General features: G+C 36.5%; 3 protein-coding genes across 5 annotated transcripts in view; 1 reads left to right on the plus strand and 2 right to left on the minus strand.

The window, feature by feature from the left end:
* Window positions 1-16134, minus strand: part of LOC135071961 (syntaxin-1A) — a 58802-nt gene extending 42668 nt beyond the window's left edge. The window contains exon 1 of the mRNA XM_063965867.1: window positions 15752-16134. Within this exon, the coding sequence (XP_063821937.1) occupies window positions 15752-15784 (33 nt within the window). The 5' untranslated portion in view covers window positions 15785-16134. The remainder of the gene's footprint in view (window positions 1-15751) is intronic.
* A 97-nt stretch (window positions 16135-16231) lies between these two features.
* Window positions 16232-18189, plus strand: LOC135071960 (GTP-binding nuclear protein Ran). Of its 3 annotated transcripts, none has more exons than XM_063965863.1 (3): window positions 16232-16332; window positions 16693-17145; window positions 17442-18189. In XM_063965863.1, the coding sequence occupies exons 2-3, from the start codon at window positions 16720-16722 to the stop codon at window positions 17655-17657; spliced, it is 642 nt and encodes a 213-aa protein (XP_063821933.1). In that variant the 5' UTR covers window positions 16232-16332; window positions 16693-16719; the 3' UTR covers window positions 17658-18189. The 3 variants fall into 3 exon arrangements, with proteins under 3 accessions (XP_063821933.1, XP_063821936.1, XP_063821934.1); XM_063965866.1 differs by lacking the exon at window positions 16232-16332 and adding an exon at window positions 16363-16435; XM_063965864.1 differs by lacking the exon at window positions 16232-16332 and adding an exon at window positions 16482-16606.
* A 3302-nt stretch (window positions 18190-21491) lies between these two features.
* On the minus strand, window positions 21492-24429 carry LOC135072272 (elongation factor Tu). The gene is made up of 8 exons (XM_063966211.1): window positions 24343-24429; window positions 24193-24257; window positions 23500-23700; window positions 23224-23390; window positions 22651-22894; window positions 22330-22521; window positions 21883-22249; window positions 21492-21757 (listed from the first exon to the last, which is right to left on the minus strand). Exons 2-8 carry the CDS (start codon window positions 24230-24232, stop codon window positions 21574-21576), a joined length of 1395 nt encoding a protein of 464 aa, XP_063822281.1. The 5' UTR covers window positions 24233-24257; window positions 24343-24429; the 3' UTR covers window positions 21492-21573.
* Window positions 24430-24443: the final 14 nt, after the last annotated feature.

A 24443-nucleotide genomic window follows, 5' to 3' on the forward strand; every position in this document is an offset into this window, starting at 1 on the left:
CTAATGTATAAGCATTTGCGGTCCTTCACCAGTTATAACTTTTTGACACCCGATCCATCTGGGCGGCGGTGGCTACCGTAGCCGTAGTAGCGTGTCCACGCAACTTAAGTGGAACTATCGACTTATGTACACACGACTTTACGTGTGAGCCCTTGTCATAGCGCCGGGGGAATAAACCTTTGTTAAGAAATACGCAGACTTGAAATAACATTAACGCCGAAAGGTCCGAAAGTAATTGGGAAGAATACAGTTACGAGAGCTCGGGGTGCGATAAGGTAAATTGGAACCATTTAAGAAGTGTTAACCTCAAATTCCAGCGTACTAAAAGCTCAACCAGTGCATCGCCTGCGGTCAGCCAGCTCTCCGGATCGATATGGGTCACGGAGACAGCCTGGCGCGATAATGCGTGGAACCATTAATTCAGAAAGCGTTAGACGCAAAGATCCATTAGTGGACCCAATTATCAGCACTTTTCGTCATAATTAGCACCGGTGACTGTCGAGTTTTTAACCTCTGAATAAGAACAGGCGCGAACAATCATAATATTTCAATCATTTAGTGAGCTGAAATGAAATATATTAATGAACTGTTGACGGCGTGTCAACTAGGGGCCTAGATTAGATTGATGTCACAAATGGAGCAATATTTGTTTTAAACCTTATCTACATATTTTGTGTCTTTGTGTGTGAAAGATAGTTGATGTACCCAGTCAAAATCGTCAATCGCTCTTTTATTTCAACTAGAGTACGCAGTAAAAACAACTTTATAAGATTTAATCCAGTGACTCTCAATAAAATTAACCCGCGCAACCGAGCGCATGTTGATAGTAATTAATTTAAACTCGTAAATGTAATCCTGCGATAGCACTTAACAAGCTTTAACATCACAGCAATCTCTGTGCCTATTAAAACTGCTCGTATTAATGGAGTCAAATGGAACTATTAATACCCTTCTGTAGGTGGAAAGAACATGGATGCGTTACACACACGGCTGATCTAACGAGCTACTTCGTCTAACTTTGTAAGTGAAAGTTCAAGTGGAAAAATATGCAGTGCGATACCCTGACACGTGCCACTTTGATCTTAAAATAGACTGATAAAAGCCTACAGTCCTACACCCGTAACATGAACATCAAACGGCAACTAAGCAATATATTTTAACTCAAACAAATTAAGCAAAAATAGGAACATTAAATCATCACTTCCAAAATGTATGACGATACTGGTGATATTGATGGTAGTGGTGTGTCATCAAATCATCATCAAAAAAGGATAAGAAGTAAGGGAGAGGATACCACACAACTATTTAACTATATTCTAAAGATAACAGTTTCTCCCAAGAGTCTCTGATGAATTCAAATAATGGAGATCTAAATGTCATACTAAACGACGATTAAGGCTTTGGTAATACTGGTAGTGCTAATACTAAACTTATGATTCCCGTATCTCGTGAGACTCATACAATATAGGTATTTTATTTTGAGACTAATTTAAATATAAAGTGATGTATGACCACGGCAGCAGCGTGACATACTGAGTGAAGAAGCGAAAATGATAAGATAACTCGAAAGTTGTAATAAGAATATTATTTATTATTGCAAGTAAAGGATTTTAACTCGTCGTTGCGTTATTATTTTCACCTCCTCAATATTTACACAAATGTAATTATTAGTAATACTAATACTGAGAAAACTATGTAGGAGGTTAAACATATTCATAATATAAAATGGTATTATCATAAATTATTTCAAAAGCATAACATTTTCCCAGTGTGATAAGATAAAATGTATTTTTACGTTCTCCGCGCGATTACAGTACTGTTAGTTTAACAAAACTTTGTTATGAATAAGTGGGAGTGTAATATTGAGTAAATCTATTTGGGAACGTAATAAATGTATTCATGATTATTACGAAGCTTTCTGAGAACTTGGTATAATAAATACATTATTAGGCAAAGATAAAATTTCTACTAGAAAATTCCACCGATAGGACATGACTATGAGTTCGCGAATCTTCTAGTTTGTAAATAAATAAGCAAGTTTGCTGTAAAAACAACGCTCTTTAGAAAATCTATTAAAGTAGTTAACCAAAGGATCAAAAGTATATTTTTTTTCCTGCAGAGTTTAAAGAAAACTCGGAAGTTCGGAATCGGAACTGTTTAGCACAAGAACTTATTTTTTAAACATTTATTGTTAGTTCTTTTTTTATACGCTTTATCTTTGTGCTCGATAAAAAACTATTCTATTTTACTCTTGCAAAAAGTATAACATTTTATTATAGTCGGAGATTTAGCTTGAAATCCAAGAAAAGTAGGCGCAATTCTGATCCGAATCGGTCAAGGCCGCGGCCGAGCCGCCAGACAAAGAGCCGTCACCGATTACCATACCTCGTCCGCAATCCCTGCCTTGGCCACTTTCATAACCTTTCTCTTATAGTCTTTACTGTGCAGATGCTTTTAGAGCCGTATCAAGGAATGACACTTGAGTACGAATCTGCACTCAACTGACTCAACCCCCGTATTACAAAAAAGTTTAACCCGGAACGAACACTGGTTTTATTAGGTGACATTTACCATACATACTAAATGAATTCATTCAATTTAAACCAGAATTCAACCCAAGTTTCATTTTTTGTAATGGGGGATGAAGTCAAGAGCTGAATATGAATCACAAAAATGAATGTGATATCCAATCACAGGCTATCCTTTCAGCTTGAATCAAGTTTTGAGTTATTTCAGTATATGAACTTTAATAAATGATTTTTAATGAAAGATAAACACAAGAATCTACATATACTTTACAAAGAAGAGTAGAATAGTTTAAAAGACTTGAATCCTATTTATTCCGGTCAAAAATACGGAACAAAATGCACGAACCAAACTCACAGAGCGGTTTTTACCATGTCTGCCGCGGAAGTTTCGTGGTTTCCGCTGCACGAGCGGTAAGCGCGGATCGGAGAGAACACCTACGCGTGCTTCAGAATGAAATAAATAACAAAACGCTTTGCAGCAAAACTGATATCCTGTTCTGATATGCTGTTGTCTGTACATACTACTTCGTTCATCTCAGCCAAATGACGTCCACAGCTGGACAAAGGCCTCCCCCGAGGTTTTCCACAATGAACGGTCCTGCGCTGCCCGCATCCAGGCTCTTCCCGCGACCTTTACCAGATCGTCGCTACATACTATTATTTATAGTTTATCGGCTTCATAGACTCCTCGTTTCCAAACTACACGCTTGCAGAACTTACGAGGTCAGTTAGTTACACTTGAAACAATAGTAACACATGGACCTAGAAAATAAACGAAATATAACAACACGAATTCGACTAATCACCTTAATTACGTAAGCGAAATCAACACGAAACGCTCGTGGGGAGGTACAACATGAAAAAGAGCAATAGTTAATTAAAGCCGCACTAATTCGTCGGTCTAGTGATGGGATTTCTTTAACACAATAAAAAAGATATTGTGTATAAGCATTACAAAGAAAGTAATCAGATAATTCAGGTAGCAGGCGATGATGAGTTTTCATGCGAGAACATTCAATGTGGTAATTTTAATCACATACTATTTCAAAAATACTCTTCCAAGGGACAAAAACAAGAAGTAGTTCAGAAAAGTTCTCTGAAGAGACAGTAAAGCAGGATCATCAATGTAAGCCGGCGAAGAAAATCGGCAATACTTGGAGCGAGATCAAACGCGAAGCTCAAGACCGAACGCGATGGAGGACTGTTGTGGACGCCCTCTGTCCCATCTAGGGGACATAGGGCCTTAAGTCAAGTAAGTCATCAATGTAAGCCGCGTCGAAAATAATGCTAATTTTCATCCCAATTTCAAGAAATCTTATCCCAAAATCAACGCACACAATGAGAAAAAGTTAAGTGGAAAAGTTAAGATTGAAATGCCTCGCCTGAGTGCATGTTCGTTTCTCTGAAGGTAATATCATTCAAACGCGTTACAGGCATAAAAGGAGGAATACGCTTGAAATGACAGAGTCGCTTTTGTAAGACCCTCATTTATTCGCTCGCAAAATGTATCCACATCCCTAGCCGGGTCGTGGGGCGAACCGTTTCAACATGTTGTCGAGTGTTGGGGCGAAGCCACCGCATCGGGAGTCAGGTCACGTATTTCAATCGAACCACAATATATGACTCTGTATTATGACTCTGTATTGGCTTGCTGGTAGCCAACAAATATCGCTTTAAGAACATTAATAATTTTCTATATGGCTTCGTGTTCGCGTAAGTGGCAAGAAAATCTTTGTGGAGTTAATAAAATCTATTACACATTAAACACGCTGAAAGGAATTGTAGCTGAATTGAAATACATTTCTTAACTATTAAAGTAGGTGTTGTTGACCTAACAGTATTGGATTTGGAACAAAGGTGACTCACAATTTTAATTCCAAAATCATCTATTCGAAGTTTCAAATTGTGTTTTACCTTGGCATTACAAACAAAAACCAATTTTCTGGCTGATCGAGAATTGCGACTTTTCCTTTTAATAGTCAGCTTTGCGTTGTATTTTGTGAATGTTAAATATTTTCATTGTGTCACGCTTCACCGAGACAGTTTCCACTTTCAAGGTACAAGCATGACGCCGCCAGCTACCCGGGTGTCACACGGTAATCTGGGTTCAGCAGTTAAATCCGGACATGTGTTTCAATTAAAACGAATGAGCGACACGGGCGATCCTCCGCAATCTGTCTCTGTATGTGTATTAAACCTATTTTATCATGATTATTTATTTTTATTTAAGTTCTCATTTCAATCAAGGAAGAGCTTACTTTTGATTATTTAAAGTGCTACCTACAATTTTGTACTTTAAAAATACAACATAGTGGGTATTTAATAAGTTATAATCTGATAATGTTTCAAAGTCCAAACCCACTTTTCAGGCAACTTGAAAGCCTATTCCATCGCATCTAGCTGGTAGCTTGATGGATGTCCGTGAAAAATCTAAATAACTTAACAATGTTTCTTTTACGATAACTTCAAAAGAAGCACCCGCAAAGTCACAAGTGTCGCAACATGATTAATTGGCTTTTTTAGCGCCAAAGACAAACTTCGGAGCGAGTGATTTTGTGAAGGGTAACAAACGGTTGTCGATAAGTCATAACGCCGAACTCCTGCAGAATAGCGTACTCGAGTACTTACGCAACGAACAATAATTCGGCCTTCACCTTCCCGACCGGAGCCTCCCTCGGGCGGACCCAGGGGGAACGCCGTGTAACACAAATTTATCTCCGGCCGGTTCTAAATTCGCCTCAACGTTACTTCTATAAGCCCACTGTGTAAATTTAGATATAATCATTTCAGTATTTATTTCAATATTTATCAATCATACATTAATTTACTAAGATTGTAGTAAAGCAAAATAAAGTCTAAATAAAGTGTTTTTTTATATTTTTGTTTTAACATTTACTAAACCACGTAATATTCTAGAATCAGTAAGTTTTCATTTGACTCATACAATCAATAAAATTCAGTGATATGACATTTCGGGACAATGAGTATCGTAAAAGGGCACAGTTCAAATGTCAATCAATTCATTCAGCCGAAGGTCTGGATATAGTCATAATTTGAACGCTAAAAAGACAAGAACAAGGTCAAGCACATGTAGGATAGGATTGGGGGTTTACAATAATTCTTATAGATTCGGCATTAACTAGCTGCGAGAAAAACAATTTAATTATAACTTTAGCATTCTTGCGGATATTGCCAACTGGCATTGTTGGCCTCCCGCGGCGAAAAGCACTTCGATTCGGGACAAAAAGTTCGTGATGGTTTTTCTTCGGAACTACGACGGCATGGATACCGTCAACGGGCGGTCGTTACGGCCCCGCAGAAACAATACAGAATCTGGCGCGGCTCACGGCTGTCAAGGGGATCGAGCAGATCTGGGTCAACACAACGAAATCTCTAAATCTCGGCACATAATTACAGGCGGGACGCGTGGTGTGGCATCTAGATCGCTCGATCCACGTACAACTTTTGACCCTCGCTATTTGGTCCCTTGAAAACAGCGGCGAGATTAATTTGAACAATTTTAATGATTGCGAACTTATTCAGTTTGGCGGATACGCCTGTTGCTCAAAATTTTCTCCCACTTGGAAACTCTGCGGACGCTACATTTTTAAAAGGGCTTTGTGCGTCAACAAATGGAGGAATGAATCTGTGATTTAGTAATCGAATTTCACAAAATACGATTCACGATAAAAGTTCAAAGATAATCAGCATTTATCATTTTTGGTGATAACCTCCCGTTATACGTAAGCATGGTTCGAGGATATTCAATTGGATAATATCAAGATATATCCGATAATATCGGATACTTTCGAACCTGTGAACGGGAGAGTAATCAACAATTATTACTTTTCGAATGGGTACCCTACCTACTGCGTTATCTACACAAATAAAATTTTAATAAGCTAATAATTTTGGTTATCTCGAAACTTCTAAGTATCATTAGCCCCAAAATATTTATTGGTCTCTTGGGATCCAACCGTTTCGGTTAGACTGGCCAGCAGATTTTCCCAAAAGCCTTCCTTGTTAAAGTATTTGTATAATTTATAGACAATTTGTGATGTATATTCCCAAATAGGAAAAGTCTATTATTATTTTTCCATACGAAAGGCAGGAAAAAATTCATCGTATTTCTATTTAAACCTTAAATATGAAACTGTCGTATCGCAAAGTCGTTAGTGGCGTTCCTATGAAATATCGACTGTTTTACAAGGTTATTATTATGCAGCGAACATATCGTGACCTATTTCATGTTGCGATACTAATCAAAATGGCTGACAGCACCAAAGCCGAGGTTCACGCGGTACGCCTGTTTACAGTACGACCAGTCGTAAAGCTGAAGGGCAGACCGCTGCTGCTAACGCTAGTACATTTATTTACGACCCTCTAAATAAGAGCTCTCCAAAGATTGCTCCCTCCAGCCGCATTGCACTACCCACAGCCATCATAGATTAATGCCTGCTAAAGAATTTATAAAGGACAGAAATCTGTGTGAACCTCACATGCTTTTCGAAGCTGGATGGAACAAAGGATGTATGTACAGACGACAGCATATCACGCGAGACTATGGCAACTCATCTAGTAGCAGCAATATGTGCTATTTTGCCACAAAAATACGTAGTCTGGTATGCTTCTGACTGTACTTGGTGTTATAAAAGCTTCATAACTGCTGGAACGGTGCACCGTTGGCCAATAAAAAAGCTAAGCCGTAATGCAAGCAAGCGTGTGAGCGTCGACAATAGGCGCCACGGTGTTCATTGTCGAAGCAAGACAGATCTAGGGTTGTGCAAGTTCCAAACGCGGCAGATGTCATCCACAATTTTCTACAGTGCAGTTCAAAATGAAAGGGAATAGAATGAAAAATAAATGTATTTTTTTGAAAATGTTAATTTAATCCTTTATGATTTATTCCTAACTACTGGGCGGAGTTTGATGGAACTTTACAGTGTTTTAGCTTATTCATCAGTCCTACTAATATTATAAATGTGAAAGTTTGGATGTCATGATGTCTGGATGTTTGGATGTCTGGATGTTTGTTACTCTTTCAAGCAAAAACTACTGAACGGATTTTGTTGAAACTTTACAGTATTACTGTTTATAACCCAGATTAACATATATAGGCTATAATTTATGACGATCTGTGAAATACTAAATTTCACGCGGGTGAAACCGCGGGCAAAAGCTAGTATAGCATAAAGGCAATATTTATCTTGAACGAAGAGAGGATTTCTTACTTTGTTACTATCTGTGCCCGCAATGGGATCGCGTGGGAATCGTTTATCATCAGATGTCCATTCACTATTGGGACATCTGCAACCCTATCGAAGACTGATGCGGATGGTATGGAAGTTACGTAACCACAACCCCCTTGCGGCTCCGCTACGCCCCCATGACACTTCCGAAGTTCCGCGAGCGGCCGCTTAGACAACCGCATGCATTATTGCAACCGATATCGTATCGAATTAGCAGACCTCGCCAGAAAATCCGACCTTCGCAATTATCAAAATGTACTTGGAACAAACAAAAGCAGAAAGAAATTTATTTGCAATTATGATGTCTACTTAACCCATAAACCTTGACCTAACAAATGTACTGTGTATCCATTCTACTTTATCCGATTTAAGATTAGACATAAAGGATTGGACGTCGTCTATCAAGGGTGACAAATCTTGCGGACATCATCCCAGAATTCCAGTACGCGCCTTGTGAATATTATATGCGTCTGACGTAACCCATGAAAGAGAAAACCTTTTTACGTCACAAATTCACAATAAAACCTTACATAGCCTTAGAAAACCTTAACTTCGTGATGCGAACAACGTTTAAATTACACATACGAAATTACGTTACGCAAACATCGAACGTTGAATGTGTTTTTCTACAATCATCAGCTCTTCTTGTTTTAGGGCTTGAGAAAATACAGGACACTTTGAAATGGAAAGGTGAAAGCTAGAGCGACCCGAATCGTGTGATAACAGTGTTGTGTTGTTTCCGCATTCAACCTATGTAACGATGTCACGAATCCGCCCAGATCCCCAAGGCGGGGCATGCACCCTTGTTTACAGTTAATTACCAAGGAAATAACAAACGCCTATTCCGCTTTGTAGCTGGATGGTGAACCGATTTATCAAACTATGTTATTTTTGTTCCAAGAAGAAGGGTGTAGTTGATAAAACGATGACATAGCTTGTTTACGTTGCTATCACTTCCGTATTGTAATGCAAGGATAGGGGTTTTATTTATTTTTACAGTTTTTTATTTCAGAATCAAGAGTGTAGGTAGCTGTATGTATATTATGAAAATAAGAAATTTTAACATTGATCTTTAGCTTCCTTGCTACGCGTTTCCTAAACATTTCCAATGTAACTTTATTCGAAACTTCGCTAAAGATATTTTAAAGTTATATGAATAAAATACAGCGAAATTTTCTTAGGGAATTATTTCACGCCTCATAAGATGGGAGCGCGCTAGCTCAAAGTTTCACATCGTTTCGAGATTCCAAAATGTTTTAATACGTTTTAGTATGCAATTCGATGTAGATAGGAAAGTCATTTGCGAACTGACAAAGACGTTAGGTTCACGTTTTATTAAAAATACGCCCGTACTCTTGCTTGGATCGTTGTAATTTTGTATTTTTTGTAATCTTGATAGACTTTTTATTAAAATTATATTTTGTATCTTCCAGTATAAATGAAGTTATGAAAAGAGTTCAAAAGAGTCACTGAATTTCTGAAACAAACAACAATCTTACTTAAATCAAATGTTACAATGTCTGTTGCGTCTGATTCATACAATTTAACAAGTAACAGATGCCTCCGGATGAAACTGTTGCGGGAATGAACGGAAATAAAGTTCGTGGGAAACTTCTATCACACCAATCACCAGTAACCCCTATAAATAATAAAGTAACCTTTCATTTGCATTCGACCCCGATTTAATTAAAATGAAAACTTTTAAAAGTTTGATTTATGCCCCAGCAAGCAATACTCGTACATTCGAAACTGGAACTCGCCGGAATTGCACATGTAACACGGCGCCTCGTATACGTAGACTGCACAATATAGAATGTATAAACTTCCGATGCGACGTCTGCCGTGATACTGTCGCTAAAATTAGATTTACTGAAACTGCATTACAAAACGGCAGTGGAATTTCTGAAACTGAGTTCGGCGAATGATTCGATCTAAACTAATCTAACCACTTAGAAGATTAAATCGAACAGTTAGCTATCAATAAATCGAGAATACGATCATTTATTGTCGTTAAAATCAGAATTGTTTCGTAGAACTGCATTACAAAACCGTAAATTAAGATCTCAGACTAAGTTAAGAGAATGAACTGAGTGATTTAATCTAACCCATTCTAACCTATCCACATACACCCATGAATAGGTCGACGACGTACTTGATATTTATAAACTTTGATGTCGTTAGAATTAGATTTGAATTCAAAATAGCACTGGAATTTCTTAAACTGAGTTGGTTGAACGAACCGATCGATTTAATCTAAAACTAACCACTTAGGTCGACGACGTGCTTGATATCAATAAATCGTGAATAGGATAATTTGGCATCGGAAGCGTCGCATCGACCCTAGGCGACCCGCTGAGAGCAGACTTGATTTGGACATACGCCAGTAACATTAACACAAATATCTCTAGTCCCAGAACTCACAGACGCCTAGACGCTGGTATTGTGCTTACTGCTAGGCATGCTTGTTTGACATACACACAAGAAATACTTAAAAGAGAAATATTATTACATATTTAGTTTGAAAATATCTGGTTCAGTCAGCGGCGTCAAATAGTTCATGACACCCACAGTAGTCAAAAAGTTCGCAATACGTTTTTCTTGCAATTGGAATAAGGTTGTGTTCATTGTCAACTTTTTGGCCACTTTAGGTGTCACGAACAAACTATTTGACGCTGACATACATGCTGAAATTAGTAAACTATAGCCCGACCAGGAACATAAAAACCCTCGCCATGTTGCGGAAAACTAATGGTACTAATTTATTTTAATGGCAACAGTAACTGAAAACTTCATTGACATGTCACCTTGCATGTCAGTCTATTGCTGTCAAAGTGTAAACAAACTTTATTTTAAATGTGCGCAATTGATTTTGTGAATTAAATTGCTAAAATCTTTTTATAGTCGTGAAAGAAAAGTGGTTCACAATGTGTTAAAGTATTTGTCGAAGAGAAATACTAAGGATTCGGACAATATTTTCATTGAATAATGTTTCCGACAAAGGTTGTCAAATTGACTGACATGTTTATCGTATAGTACAGTCCACTATGAAAATTAGCTGTGGTTTGTTTCAACTACCTATTTTAAAATTTTTGTCACTTTCTAAGTGTTGAATTTTATGGAATTGGGAAAGAAGTACCGAGTTTGATGCGTTCATGTGCTCATGAACGCATCAAACTCGGTACTTCTTCATTGCAGTTGCAGTTGAATATTCAAGTTCTGAATTTGATTATTCATGATTAATAATATAAATCCTACTAGCTCGATTGATGGTTTCATTTAATTTATTTAAACCAGTTACCTATAATAATATTTTTTCGTTAATTTATGAAAATATCAAATTAGCCCGTAATCCTGAATCCTGATACATAAAGTTAGCCAATTAATTTAACACAGGTACGACTGTACTCAGTGTTGCACTATCAAATGCAATTGTCGCGCCCCCATGCCAGGGTTTTTATGTTCCTGGTCAGGCTATAATAAGGATTTATTGAAGAGAATCTGTAAGTGCCGCTTGTGACTCTAGCTAACATGCATGATGTGTTAAATAGAGCCCAGTGCAGACGCCCATGGTACATATTTCAGATTTAATTAACAAATTAACGTGGCATAGCGACTTATGAATGATCCCGCAGAAATGACGTGTGGTTTGTACGATACTACAAATAAAGTTTGTAAAACACTTGGTAGGTATGTCCAGAGATTCCGCAATATCAATTAGATCTATTTCAAGAACAAGGCCTTACATACAAACACTCAATACTATTTAAAACGTCATCATCGGACCAAGAAGCAAACAAGATGAGGATGAGCAGTAGCGCATACACATTGTCCTAGGTAATGCACAAGCACAACGGATATTAAAAATATAATAAAGAAGAAAAATATAGAGGATAATATTTGGATTTTGGATCTATAAGTATCCAAATGACAAAGGGCTACAAAAAACTTGTTTGTGAATACATTCTGCACGAAAAATGTTGTTGTTGTTTACAAGAAAGGTCTCATTCACTCTCCGACTCAGACAAGACGAGACGGGCTATATACCTTGAATAGAAGCTATGCATGGCTATGAGTCAGCTGTCGCAAATGACGTCAAAGCTATTACAATGCCCTCCCTAAAACCACATTTTCAAGACATCGCATTACTGGCATCGGTGCTGCTCCTTTTAAGATCAAACAACATTTACGCCCGCTTTTAAATGTAAAGCATATTTTATTCCCGCTTCAAAAGAAATTAGAATGTACAGTACACTGATGCTGACATCCTTTAAACGTACGCTTTTGCTTTTACAGGATACGGGGAAAAGTATTTTACAATTCGAGGAAGAAATTCTTTTGCAATCAAACTGTACGAAGTTTTACCTAAAGATAAAACTGACAAAAACCCGTTTCGGAACCAAGACAGATTGCTTATTGTATTAAAAGAAGGCACCAAACTTTTTACCCAGACGATAACGAAGCAACCTTTTCGTCGTCTTGTAGATGTATTGCAGGTGAAGTAGGTACGAATGTATGTATCTAAATATTTAAAACCGATTTGGGTTTATTGGGCAACAAAATTCAAAGAATCTAGGGTACGTTTATAGGCTGTGATAAATAATATAGCCTATATTAAATAATATAGCCTATTCCCTACAGTACCTGTAGTGCGAAATGCAGAATATGCAATTTCCTTCTACACTTGGAATATCCTGCCTGAGAAATACGACTAACGTTGCGGTAGAATGAACGCGCAAATAAACTTACGTATCTGCAAATGTGTAGGTACATATATGGTGGTTGAACTTTCGTTCGTTCGTTCGTTTCAGCCGAAAGACGTCCACTGCTGGACAAAGGCCTCCCCCAAAGATTTCCACGAAGACCGATCCTGCGCCGCTCGCATCCAGGCACCTCCCGCGACCTTCACTAGATCGTCGGTCCACCTAGTGAGAGGCCTGCCCACGCTACATCTTCCGGCTCGTGGTCGCTACTCAAGAACTTTCCTGCCCCGGTTGGAATTTATTGAAATATTAAGATATTAAACATTTTATTTCTTCCAGGCAATTTTGCGCAATAAGTCATCTCCCGGATATGGCATGGCATGGATATGGATAGGCAAACTTTTAGACTTTTAGTAACTTTTTTAGGGTACAAACTTTGCCAAATGAGGGATCTGGGGGCACGGCAGTGCCCCCACCAAGTCGAGCAAAAAAGCGGCACGGCCGTACCATCCTTTTCTCGAAGCAATTCAGGCCATTTTCGACCGCCTGTAACTTCGTTGTGGATAAAACTAGAAGGCTGAATTTTCATTAGCTATGCAGGCATTGTAAAGACACGGTATATTTAAAATTTCATTCAATTTGAACCAGTAGTTTAAGAATTATAACGGGTCAAAGTTACTTAATTTTGTCACTCACTGACTCACTGACTCACTGACTCACTGACTGACTCACCGATCATCAAAATTCTAAGGCACTTCTAGCAGACCTAGAAGCTTCAAATTTGGAATATAAGTAGTGTTTGGTGTATGAATCAAGGAAAAACTAAAATATTTGGGGGCACGGTAGTGCAACCGCCAAGTCGAGTAAAATTTTTCAATTTCGGTCCAGTTTTCTAGATACATAACTGCTGTCTACAAAATACAAAAAGAAATGAGATTTGGGGGCACGGTAGTGCAACCGCCAAGTCGAGTAAAATTTTTCAATTTCGGTCCAGTTTTCTAGATACATAACTGCTGTCTACAAAATACAAAAAGAAATGAGATCCCATCAAAAACAATACTTGTCAAAAAAACCAAGTCTCGCAACTCAGTTGTTCTACGGTAAAAAGTTGTGAGATCCATGTAATACCAAGTCCAGGCCAGGAAATCTTTAACGTTTTACATAAATATATTGACTTGGCCATCGCACTAAATAATTTAATTTACACGTGTTTTCATGCGATGGCCAAGTCAATATATTTATGTAAAACGTTAAAGATTTCCTGGCCTGGACTTGGTATTACATGGATCTCACAACTTTTTACCGTAGAACAACTGAGTTGCGAGACTTGGTTTTTTTGACAAGTATTGTTTTTGATGGGATAACATGTACAAAAAGATAACACGCCAAAAGCAGCACTAATGTCCGGTTGCAATGGACGGGCTTTTTCATGGACTCAACACACGAAAGGGACTCCGAGATTGATGATGCAAGTATGACGGCCAACATTTGTTTTTATGAGTCAACGCGCGAAGGCCGCGGAGCCGGATGACGCCCTCGTTGATAACAGACCAAAAGTAGTACTGTTACATCGCGAATTTGCTTACTTTTGCAAAGTTAAAAAAGTAAATTATGGTTTTGTTTTGTGTCCATTAGATATGAAGAATGTTTCGAAAGAACTTTGGAAAAAATAGAGAGATTTTGATCGATTCGGCTTCACCCGCGTGAAATGTAGTGTCACAGATCGTCATAAATTATAGCCTAGGTACATATGTTATTCTGGGTTATAAACAATAATACTGTAAAGTTTCATCAAAATCCGTTCAGTAGTTTCTGCGTGAAAGAGTAACAAACATCCAAACTTTCGCATTTATAATATAGGAATAGTAGGATGTTCAATAGAATTTAAGTTTAACATGTGAATTATTGTGAATATTTTATTGCTATTTATTTATAACAATAAAAAAAATAATGGCTCAATAATAAGTAAAAAAAATACATTCCTTTGTTGAAAATTGTTACTTCCTAATTTTTTTCGTTAAATTATAAGAATCCCTAAATAGGTATTTTTTTTTATTAAATGCCTTTTAATTAAATTTGAAAACCATAAGAAATTTCATATAAAATTCCTTTATGAAAGAATCTAAAAAAGAAGAACTTATGGAAACATTTATGAGCTATAAAATTTTTAAAACATGAATAAATAATAATAAAGGAATATTTTTTTTATAATAAAATAAATTATTACTTTATTTATTCTTATGTAACAGTGAACTGAATTGATTATACAAAATTATGGATTAAGATTCAGTTGGACTGATCAATGAGAGCTATAATATTTAATTTGGATAAACATAATAATGGTTTATTTGATTATTTACCTAATTTAAAAACACAAAACTTCTAACTTCAAAAGTATAATTATTAATAAACTAAAATTTGAAGCGGACTGTTTTTTTATGATTTTTTTTATTAACTATTTTTTTAAGAAATAGCTAAACCATAATCTTAAAAATTATAATAAAATTCAGACTCAATGGTTCTATGTAACAATAAAGCTTTTAGAATTGAAAATAATAATTCTTTCTTTTCAACATGGTTTCAGTTAAAAAATTATTAATTATAATATTCACAACTTGAGACATTGTAATAAAAATTGGCTTATCATTTATAGGATCAACCGGATTTAAGTTTTGTGGGTAGGCATTACACGCAATGAACTGTGACTCGGTTATCCAGTATTCTCCGTGGCAATACTGAAGTATTGCCACTCATTCAGTTACACACACACATTCAGTTACAGCTTGATATAAAGTTTTTTATCTCTCATATACCTAATAGGTATTTAATTTTGACTACATCTACCTTGGAAGTATTCAAGTGTTCAGGGTTGCTACACAATGAATAAAGTTAAAATAAGCTGTTTCCTATGACTGAGGTTATTCAAGTGTGAAATCAGCCTCTGCAAGGTGTTTCAAGTGAAAAACAATAGTACCTAACTGTTGATAAGGCGATTGTTTCGTAAATCGGCGGACGAAACGCAACAAATTGTCTCGCTCCAATGACAGCTATCATTCAAGTGGTGTCAAGCCAGGGGTGGGGCGATCAGATTTCAAGAAATTACAGGAAACAAACTTCTTACACGATTCTACATTAGATTTTGACTGGGGGAAAGTCTTATTGGCAAAAAGTTTCCCGATTACTGAACATGAACTCAATGCTATCCATCGAATTCGAGGTCACCAACGAGACCTTTGGTTAGAGCAATGCTGAGAAGAAACGAAAGTCAACTCACCGCCTGGAGCGCCGCTAACCTGTCCTTCGTCATCCTTTACAGAATATCACACACCAAATAAACGTTTTATCTTATTACACAATCCCATTCACAGATATTTTTCTATCAAACGTCACTAAACTAAAGGACACGAACACTACGTTCACTTCACTCAAAAAATCGATACACACGAAACGAACGAAACTAAACTTGCTAGCCGTCTCATTTGTGTCAGTTTTCAAAGAGTTGTAGATGGCGTTGCCGACGGTTATGGCAGAAAATGACGTCAAAATAGTGTCGGTAAAGCAGCACTTTCAAAACAAAAACTATTTTATTTAATTAAGTAATAACAGTATTCTTCGTATCAAATTATTAGATGAAAACCCTAGATTATTAATTTTACTTAATTTACAAATATTTAATTTCTTGTATTTGTGGTTTTAAATAAAAATAACTTATTTTAAAAGTACTTGTACTGACTACCAAAGTCACTGCGCCTGTAGCTGTCATAGTATTCTTCCGTTTAGTCAAGTGACGCCATTGTGAGCCGTAACGACTTTTAAGTGCATCGAGTATAATCTCGTTTTTCTTAGCCAATCTTGGTAAATAACGTTTTTATATCAAGTGCTTTAATTCTCTACATATTGTGCCTCACGTCTGTTGTAATATTTAAGTGGTCCCGAGTGTAATTCAGCTGGAATTCGCGTTAGTGTTCGGTATCCCTGAGCTAAATTCCTGTGAGCTTTTCTGAGCGCCATTCGGTGAAAACTTAAAACAAATTTAACTTGTGTCAGTTTACTACAACTTCAACTATCATAAATTTGCAAGCCAAATCCCTGTTGAAAGTTCTAAAACAGGGATCAAACTATAAACAAAGTAACGGACATAAATAAATGTATAAATTAGTCATAGATGCAATCATTGGTTTCTATTGTTCATAACTTTTTTTGGTTTGTTTTCAGGTATAAAGCAAACAGATATAATTCAAAATGACTGATGATATGCCCACATTCAAATGCGTGCTGGTAGGCGACGGTGGTACTGGCAAAACTACATTTGTGAAACGGCACTTGACTGGAGAGTTCGAGAAAAGATATGTCGCCACATTGGGTGTTGAAGTACATCCGCTAGTATTCCACACAAATCGAGGACCGATCAGATTTAACGTTTGGGATACGGCCGGTCAAGAAAAATTCGGTGGTCTTCGAGATGGTTATTATATCCAAGGTCAATGCGCTATCATCATGTTCGACGTAACCTCCCGAGTCACCTACAAAAATGTACCAAACTGGCACAGAGACTTGGTGCGCGTCTGTGAAGGTATTCCCATTGTGCTGTGTGGTAACAAAGTTGACATCAAGGACAGAAAAGTCAAAGCGAAAACAATCGTTTTCCACAGGAAAAAGAATCTTCAGGTGAGTTTTATTCTACATAAACCTAACCTAACTTGTCCAAGAGTGGCCAATGTTGGAGGGAAATTATTTATTTACATTTTTCCTTCATTTTGTATGATATTCCCTGGTTAACTTAACTTAACCTTATCTTGGTTTGATATTCCCTGCATAAACTATCTGTATGACATGACTAATAATAATTGCACATTTTTATGAAAGAGACTTGTTGTTGTTATAAACTGTAAGCAAACTTATTTATGTAGGCAAACTAGTGGATAACTGTGATTATCTGACTAAACCATAATGTTTTGTTGCAGTATTATGACATTTCCGCCAAGTCAAACTACAACTTCGAGAAGCCCTTCCTTTGGTTAGCTAGAAAGTTAATTGGTGATGGCAACTTGGAATTTGTTGCTATGCCCGCCTTGGTCCCCCCAGAAGTCACCATGGACCCTCAATGGCAGAACCAAATCGAGAAAGATCTCAAGGAAGCCCAAGATACTGCTCTACCAGAAGAGGATGAAGACTTGTAAATATAGATTGTTAATAAATTCCTAATGCCCTCTTACTATTTAAAAGTTGTAAGTTTTCCAATGAAATTAGATCGATAGCATCACAGACAATAGTCTTACATTTTTATGTTAATATTTGATCTGATCTCAATGGAAAACAAGCCGAAGTTGTATGTACACACTGTGTCATTTGTTCTTTCATTCCATTAGGTTCCAGATATATGAAAGTTAGGTTCAATTGTTGAAATTTGTGTATTGACTAATCCATTTTTATTATTTTCTATGTTGCGCATGTAACATTAATTTCTTTCTGGAACAATTGATATTGTAAAATTTGTAAAATGTTTGCTTTATTCTTAATGTAATAATGTCAGCAAGATCTGAGATATAAGCAGTTTACTATTGTAGTAATTTCAAGTTATGAATGACATAATAACGCCAGTGAAACTTATTCCATTGTTATGTACTAAAACTGTATTTTGATTTTGTTTATCAATTCCTTGTTTTATCATCCAGCTTTTTTTTCTAAATAAATTGTGATGGAAACCTAAAATATCTCTTATTTATACTTACTTTGTATAAAAATATTAAAAAAAATCCTTGGACATTTTTACACTGCGCACTGCGCATTTTTATAGCACAAGCTGCTTAGTTTGGGACTAGCGCCAAACTAAGCAAAGCTTGTGCTATGGGTACTAGACAACGGGATATAAACATACTTAAATACTTTTTTTTTGTAAATACATACATATACATAGAAAACACCCAGACACGTCACAGAAATTAACATTCATTATTTCAATTTCTGCCAACTGGGAATCGAACCCGGGACCTCTCGGAATAGTAGTCCGTTCTGAACCACTACACCAATCATTTAAATTTAAATTATTTACCATTCTTGAAAAAAAATATTCAAGAGGTAAGAGACTGGGATCTCATCTACTATACAAATCCCAACTAGGGTAAACCACCCAATTATTGGCACTTTAAGCAGCTACTTCACAAAACCGGTAAAATTTACATGTAAAAATATGTTTTATCAAAGATAAAAACATTTATATTGGTATTGTAATCTTTGCAGAATATTATAAAGTACTAATCATTAATAAATTAAATCATTTATTCAATATAGTGTACCTTTTAAAAAAATACCTCAAAATACCAGTTGTTGGCATAGCCAAACCTTTTATTGGCAGTGATAATTACCTATTATTGGCACTGTTCTCGCAAGACTGAAAAATAGCTGCTAGGTCTTATGTAGAGGTTTTAAAGAGATTCATGATAGAAATAAACAAAATAAAATCCTTTGTTATAAGAAAAGTAACATTTATTTGTATAGGAACATACCATATCAGTTCAAACGCTTATATTTGAAATATGGTTTTAAACTTTCCAAAAACACTTTTATCAAATCTTCTTTTCTCTTCGGAAATACTTTTTTGCTACTGATTTTTATTTTATCCCGTCAACAAAAAGCTGTTCTTCCTCGTCAGTTAAAACTGTGAACGGACCGGTCTTAGAGCGATGATCAGGATGTTTATTTTATTACTTTATTTTATTTTTCTTTATTCAGAAAACTACGTTAAAAATAAAATACTAATGTAAGAATCATGTACCTTCTATTTATTATTGGATAACAACTCACTTATTGATTATTTTTATAATCAAATTAAATTAAATTTAAGCCTGATTACAAAGCTATTAATTTACACCATTTTTATCTTGTTAGATTTTGGGCCAAATTTGTATGTAATCGTTTCCATCTTCTTTTAAATGATGAATGAGGAATAACGATTCAATATCCATAGTGCTTTTGGTTAATCAGGTAAGTGTTAATTTTTTTAAAGTATTGTATTCAGTCTTAAATTTAATTTAATTTGATAATAAAAATAATAAGTGAGTTATTATCCAATAATAAATAGAAGGTACCTGATTCTTACATTAGTATTTTATTTTTAACGTTATAAACTCCATTGGCGTTAACGGGGATTAATGAACAAAAAGTTCACTAATCCCGTTGACGGGGATTGTCAATGGGGATTAGTGGAATAAGACTTTGAAAGGCTTTGAAAGTGGCTAAAAAGATAATATTTTTTTATTGGCACCTTTTTAACCAATGTTTGACACCCGTGCCAATAAATGGATTTTATATAATTGGCAGTGGGCCAACATTTGGATTGGTGTATCCAAAACGTTAGAAAATATTTTAAATGAAATTTAAACTCAATTTTGAGACAAACAAGGTATAATTTTTAATAAACTCAAATTATTTTAATTACCCTTTTATTGGCATGTGTGCCAATAAAATGGATAAACAGATTTTACGCATACCAAATGTTGGCACACCACAAATAATTAAAAGTTGGCGGTTAAATTATAAAATAATGTTTTAAAAAGGCAGTTAATATATTCAATAATGAGAAAAAATGATTATGTATAAGAACAACAAGGTAGATTTGCATTTTTTTCAAAGATTATGATAGCTCTTACCTTAGTAAAAAACGAATATTTCGATTGTTTTTTTCGCTTAGGTCCCGGTTTGTCAAACAAATGGTTGATGCGCCGCGATGTTTGAAAAAATAAAAAACGTGTGTTGCCAGTTCAGTGATAAATGATATTACTGTACAATTTCTACTAAAAAATATAAGGTTTGGCTACAAAAAATCTTAATTTTCTTAAAAAACTGGAGCATGCCAATAAATTGGTAGAGTGCCAATGATTGGGTGGTTTACCCTATAATATTATAAATGCGAAAGTAACTCTGTCTGTCTGTCTGTCTGTTACGCTTTCCCGCTTAAACCTCGCAACCGATTTTGATGAAATTTGGCATAGAGATAGTTTGAGTCCCGGGAAAGAACAGGATAGTTTTTATCCCGGTTTTTGAAACAGGGACGCGCGCGATAAAGTTTTTCTGTGACAGACAAAATTCCACGCGGGCGAAGCCGCGGGCGGAAAGCTAGTTACCTATAAATGCGAAAGTAACTCTGTCTGTCCGTGTTACTTTCACGCCTAAACCACTGAACAGATTTTGATGAAATTTTGCATAGAGATAGTCGAGTCCCGGGAAAGGACAGGATAGTTTTTATTCGGATGAAACAGACGCGCGCGATAAAGGTTTGCCTGTGACAGACAAAATTCCATGTTAATTGCTGCGTTTACACTGCGCGGAAATTAGCCAAGTCAAGTCAAAAAAACAGTGGAGTGGGGATGAATTAAGAATGAATTTCATCCCCACTCCTCTGTTAGTCAAAAAAACAGTGGAGTGGGGATGAATTATGAATGAATTTCATCCCCACTCCTGTTTTTTTGACTTGGCTAATTTCCGCGCAGTGTAAACGCAACAATTGATTGTGGCTGCGAGAGCGAAGGGATAGGTTACGATACGATAGCGCAAGCGCAAGTTGAGTGGTTGTCGAAATAAAATCTTTGGCCGGGGCCCGAGTACATCTATCTAACCCGCGACAGCTGTCGAGCATGTGGAGAACTGGCGGAGTCCATGAATGCGACGCGCTAGCTAGAACTAGAATGGGTCTCCTGGGGTCGGCTTATCCGTCCTCACCCAAGCACTTGATTCACTATATGGATAGGATCTTTGCAGATGAGGGGGGATAAAGGTATAGGTAAGCACAAAAGATCCCAATGGGTCGACGTGCACTGCGCCCATGCGCGGCCCTAAATAAGATAACCCGCGACTTCGTACCTACGCGTGAAACACCCCCTTTTCACCTAGGGGTATGAGAAAAATAGATCTGGCCTGGCGGTAGGTATAACCAATCTCCCTACCTTCATTTCACATATCAATAGGTGTCAAAAGTTTTAAGAATTAAATGGGATTTGAATAAATAAAAAGGAATGTAGTTTTTATATTGTTTATTTTAATTTTAAATGCATACAATTATAAGGGAACCACTATTCTAATCTAAATAATTTATAATATTTACTTCTTAGCCGCGGCCTTCTCTCGCGCCTTCTTGCCTTCCATTAGTTTCATCCTTTCATCTTCAGACAGATTTTTGTTGATTTTAGTAACTACTCCAGTGCCCAGAGTCATGTCTCCCAAACGCAAAGTGAAGCGCTGTCCTGTTTCACACACCATTGGTTTCACTAATCTCAACTGTAATCTGTAATAATAGATTATGATTACTGATTTGAACTGAAACTGTCGAAATGAATGAATGAACTGATTATGTTATTAAATATTAGTAAAATGAGAGATAGTAATGTAAGAAAGAGACAAAATACTCACGTCGTATCTTCGCCTGGCATAACCATCTCCTTGTCAGGAATAGTTACTTGAGACGCGCAATCCCAAGTCATAGAGAACATCTGTAGTTGGATGAATGAGGTGAATGGTTTGGATCGCCCTCCCTCTTCTTTGCTCAGAATGTATACAGCAGCTTCGATATTGTCATGCGCCTTCACTGTTCCAGGTTTGGCCATGACCATACCACGCTTGATCTGTTCTCTCTTGACAGCTCTGACCAGGGCACCCAACTGATCTCCAGCCTGTGCCTCTTCAAGAGTTTTGTGGAACATTTCAACTCCAGTAACTGTTGTTTTAATTATTTTGCCATGACCAATAATTTCACATTCAGTTCCCTTTTTCAAGACACCTGTGTAATGTTAAAATATCATTAGCACCTCAATAAAAGAGACAAAAATATGTGATTAGCTCTATTTAATCTGTATTTACCTCTGTGTAGACGTCCAGTAATGACAGTGCCTCGTCCAGGGATGGAGTGAACAGACTCGACAGGCATGAGGAAAGGCTTGTCCAACTCTCGAACGGGTGTTGGGATGAATGTGTCCACTTCTTTTAATAGTTTGGTGATGGCTTCTGCGCCGATTTCAGGGCTCTTGCCCTCCAAGGCACATAAAGCAGAACCTGTAAAATTTTATATGATCAGTAAGTAATCAAAGGCAGTCTTTGACTAAAATCCCCTTCTCTGAGGGAGAAAGAGCAGAATCTTTATACAATTTGCAGAATTAGAAAAGATGATAATTTAATTTTTACCTTTGATAACAGGAATTTTGTCTCCATCATAACCCATTTCACTCATAAGCTCTCTGATTTCCATTTCGACAAGCTCTACCATCTCCTCATCAGCTGCATCAACTTTGTTGATGAACACCACAACATGTTGGATGCCAATCTGCTTGGCAAGGATCAAGTGCTCCCTTGTTTGTGGCATGACACCATCAGTGGCGGCAACAACGAGGATTGCACCATCCATTTGGGCGGTACCAGTGATCATGTTCTGGAAAGAGAGTGTAGAATGGTGGTTACATAAAGAATAATAAGACTATTATTAATTCATCATCATTTCAGCCATAGGACGTCCACTGCTGAACATAGGCCTCTCCCAATGCTTTCCACGTTGATCGATTGGTAGCGGCCTGCATCCAGCGCTTCCCTGTTATTATTCATCTATTACTAATAGGATTGTAAATAGCAAGCACAATAAAATATTTAGATCTAGAAAAATATTGTTTGGCTACTTCAGGAAAAGTAAGTCCTGAAAAAAAGTTGTTTTATTAGGTAATCTGCAACATAACAACACTTTTTTGATACAATGATCTTGATTACCTTGATGTAGTCAGCATGTCCTGGGCAGTCTGTGTGTCCATAATGCCTATCCTCAGTTTGATACTCAACGTGGGCAACATTGATAGTAATACCACGGGCCTTCTCTTCAGGAGCGTTATCAATGTCTGAATAGCCCTTCTTCTGAGCTAGGTTGAGATCTGCTAATACTGTAAATCAAAAAGTGAAGTTTTATTTATAAAAGTGAAGACAAGATTGAATTTATCACATTATTTAGTTTATTATGATATTTTACGCTAAATGTTTATGCAACTTTACCTTTGGTGATGGCTGCGGTCAGTGTAGTTTTGCCATGATCTACATGGCCAATGGTGCCAACATTGCAATGAGGTTTTGTCCGTTCAAATACTTGTTTTTCTGCATAGTTCCTTCTCAACAAAATACTCAAAGGGGTCACGGTCGGGAGTGCTGAGCATCTCAAATGTGAGCAATGGCTTTGCTTCAACACCAAATTCAAGGCTAAAAAATAAATAACAAAAATGTATGTATCATGTCACAATGAATTCGCTATTTCTTTGTTAAATACAGACTACAGTGGAGATTTTAATTTGCAGTTATAAACTTATTGTAAATAAAGTACTATTATTACTAGAAGCCTTCCTTCTGTTGTAACCTTCAATAACAGCAATTTCAGTCTAATCAATAAAAGATAACCTCAATAAGATTTTCTGTCAAGAAACTTGTTGTATCAACTTGTAATGTGGAGCTCATAGAAAAGACCCAGGATTAGCAGGGAATGTTATTAATAGTAAACCTTGCTTAGGTTTTAACTAAATCAATGGGCTTTTACATAATACCAATAGCAGATAACCAAATGCCCGTTTTTATTACGAAAACTGATAGGTACTGTGTAGACAATACTATGAATACTTTGCATTAGTTAATTACTGTAAGCTTTACGTAATTATTGTATAGAAATCTCTGTAATTGTAGCAATTAATGCATCTTTACCTGGGTTAACCAAACTTTTAGCGAATGATATAGTCGCCATTGGTGTAATTTGTTTACACCGATATCTGTAAAGAAACACAACAAAATATTCAGATAAAGTACTTCTTAAATTTAACTCTACATTTTAATCTTTTTCATAGAAATACACACCAAATTTCCACAAAAAAATTACTTCACGCACTTTTCGCGAACCAAAGACAAGGTTTTTTTTTGCTGTCAGTGGCTATTTTTTTTTAAATTATCGTCGCTTT

This window comes from Ostrinia nubilalis, chromosome 5, assembly GCF_963855985.1.
Source record: "Ostrinia nubilalis chromosome 5, ilOstNubi1.1, whole genome shotgun sequence".
Taxonomy (NCBI): Eukaryota; Metazoa; Arthropoda; class Insecta; order Lepidoptera; family Crambidae; genus Ostrinia; species Ostrinia nubilalis.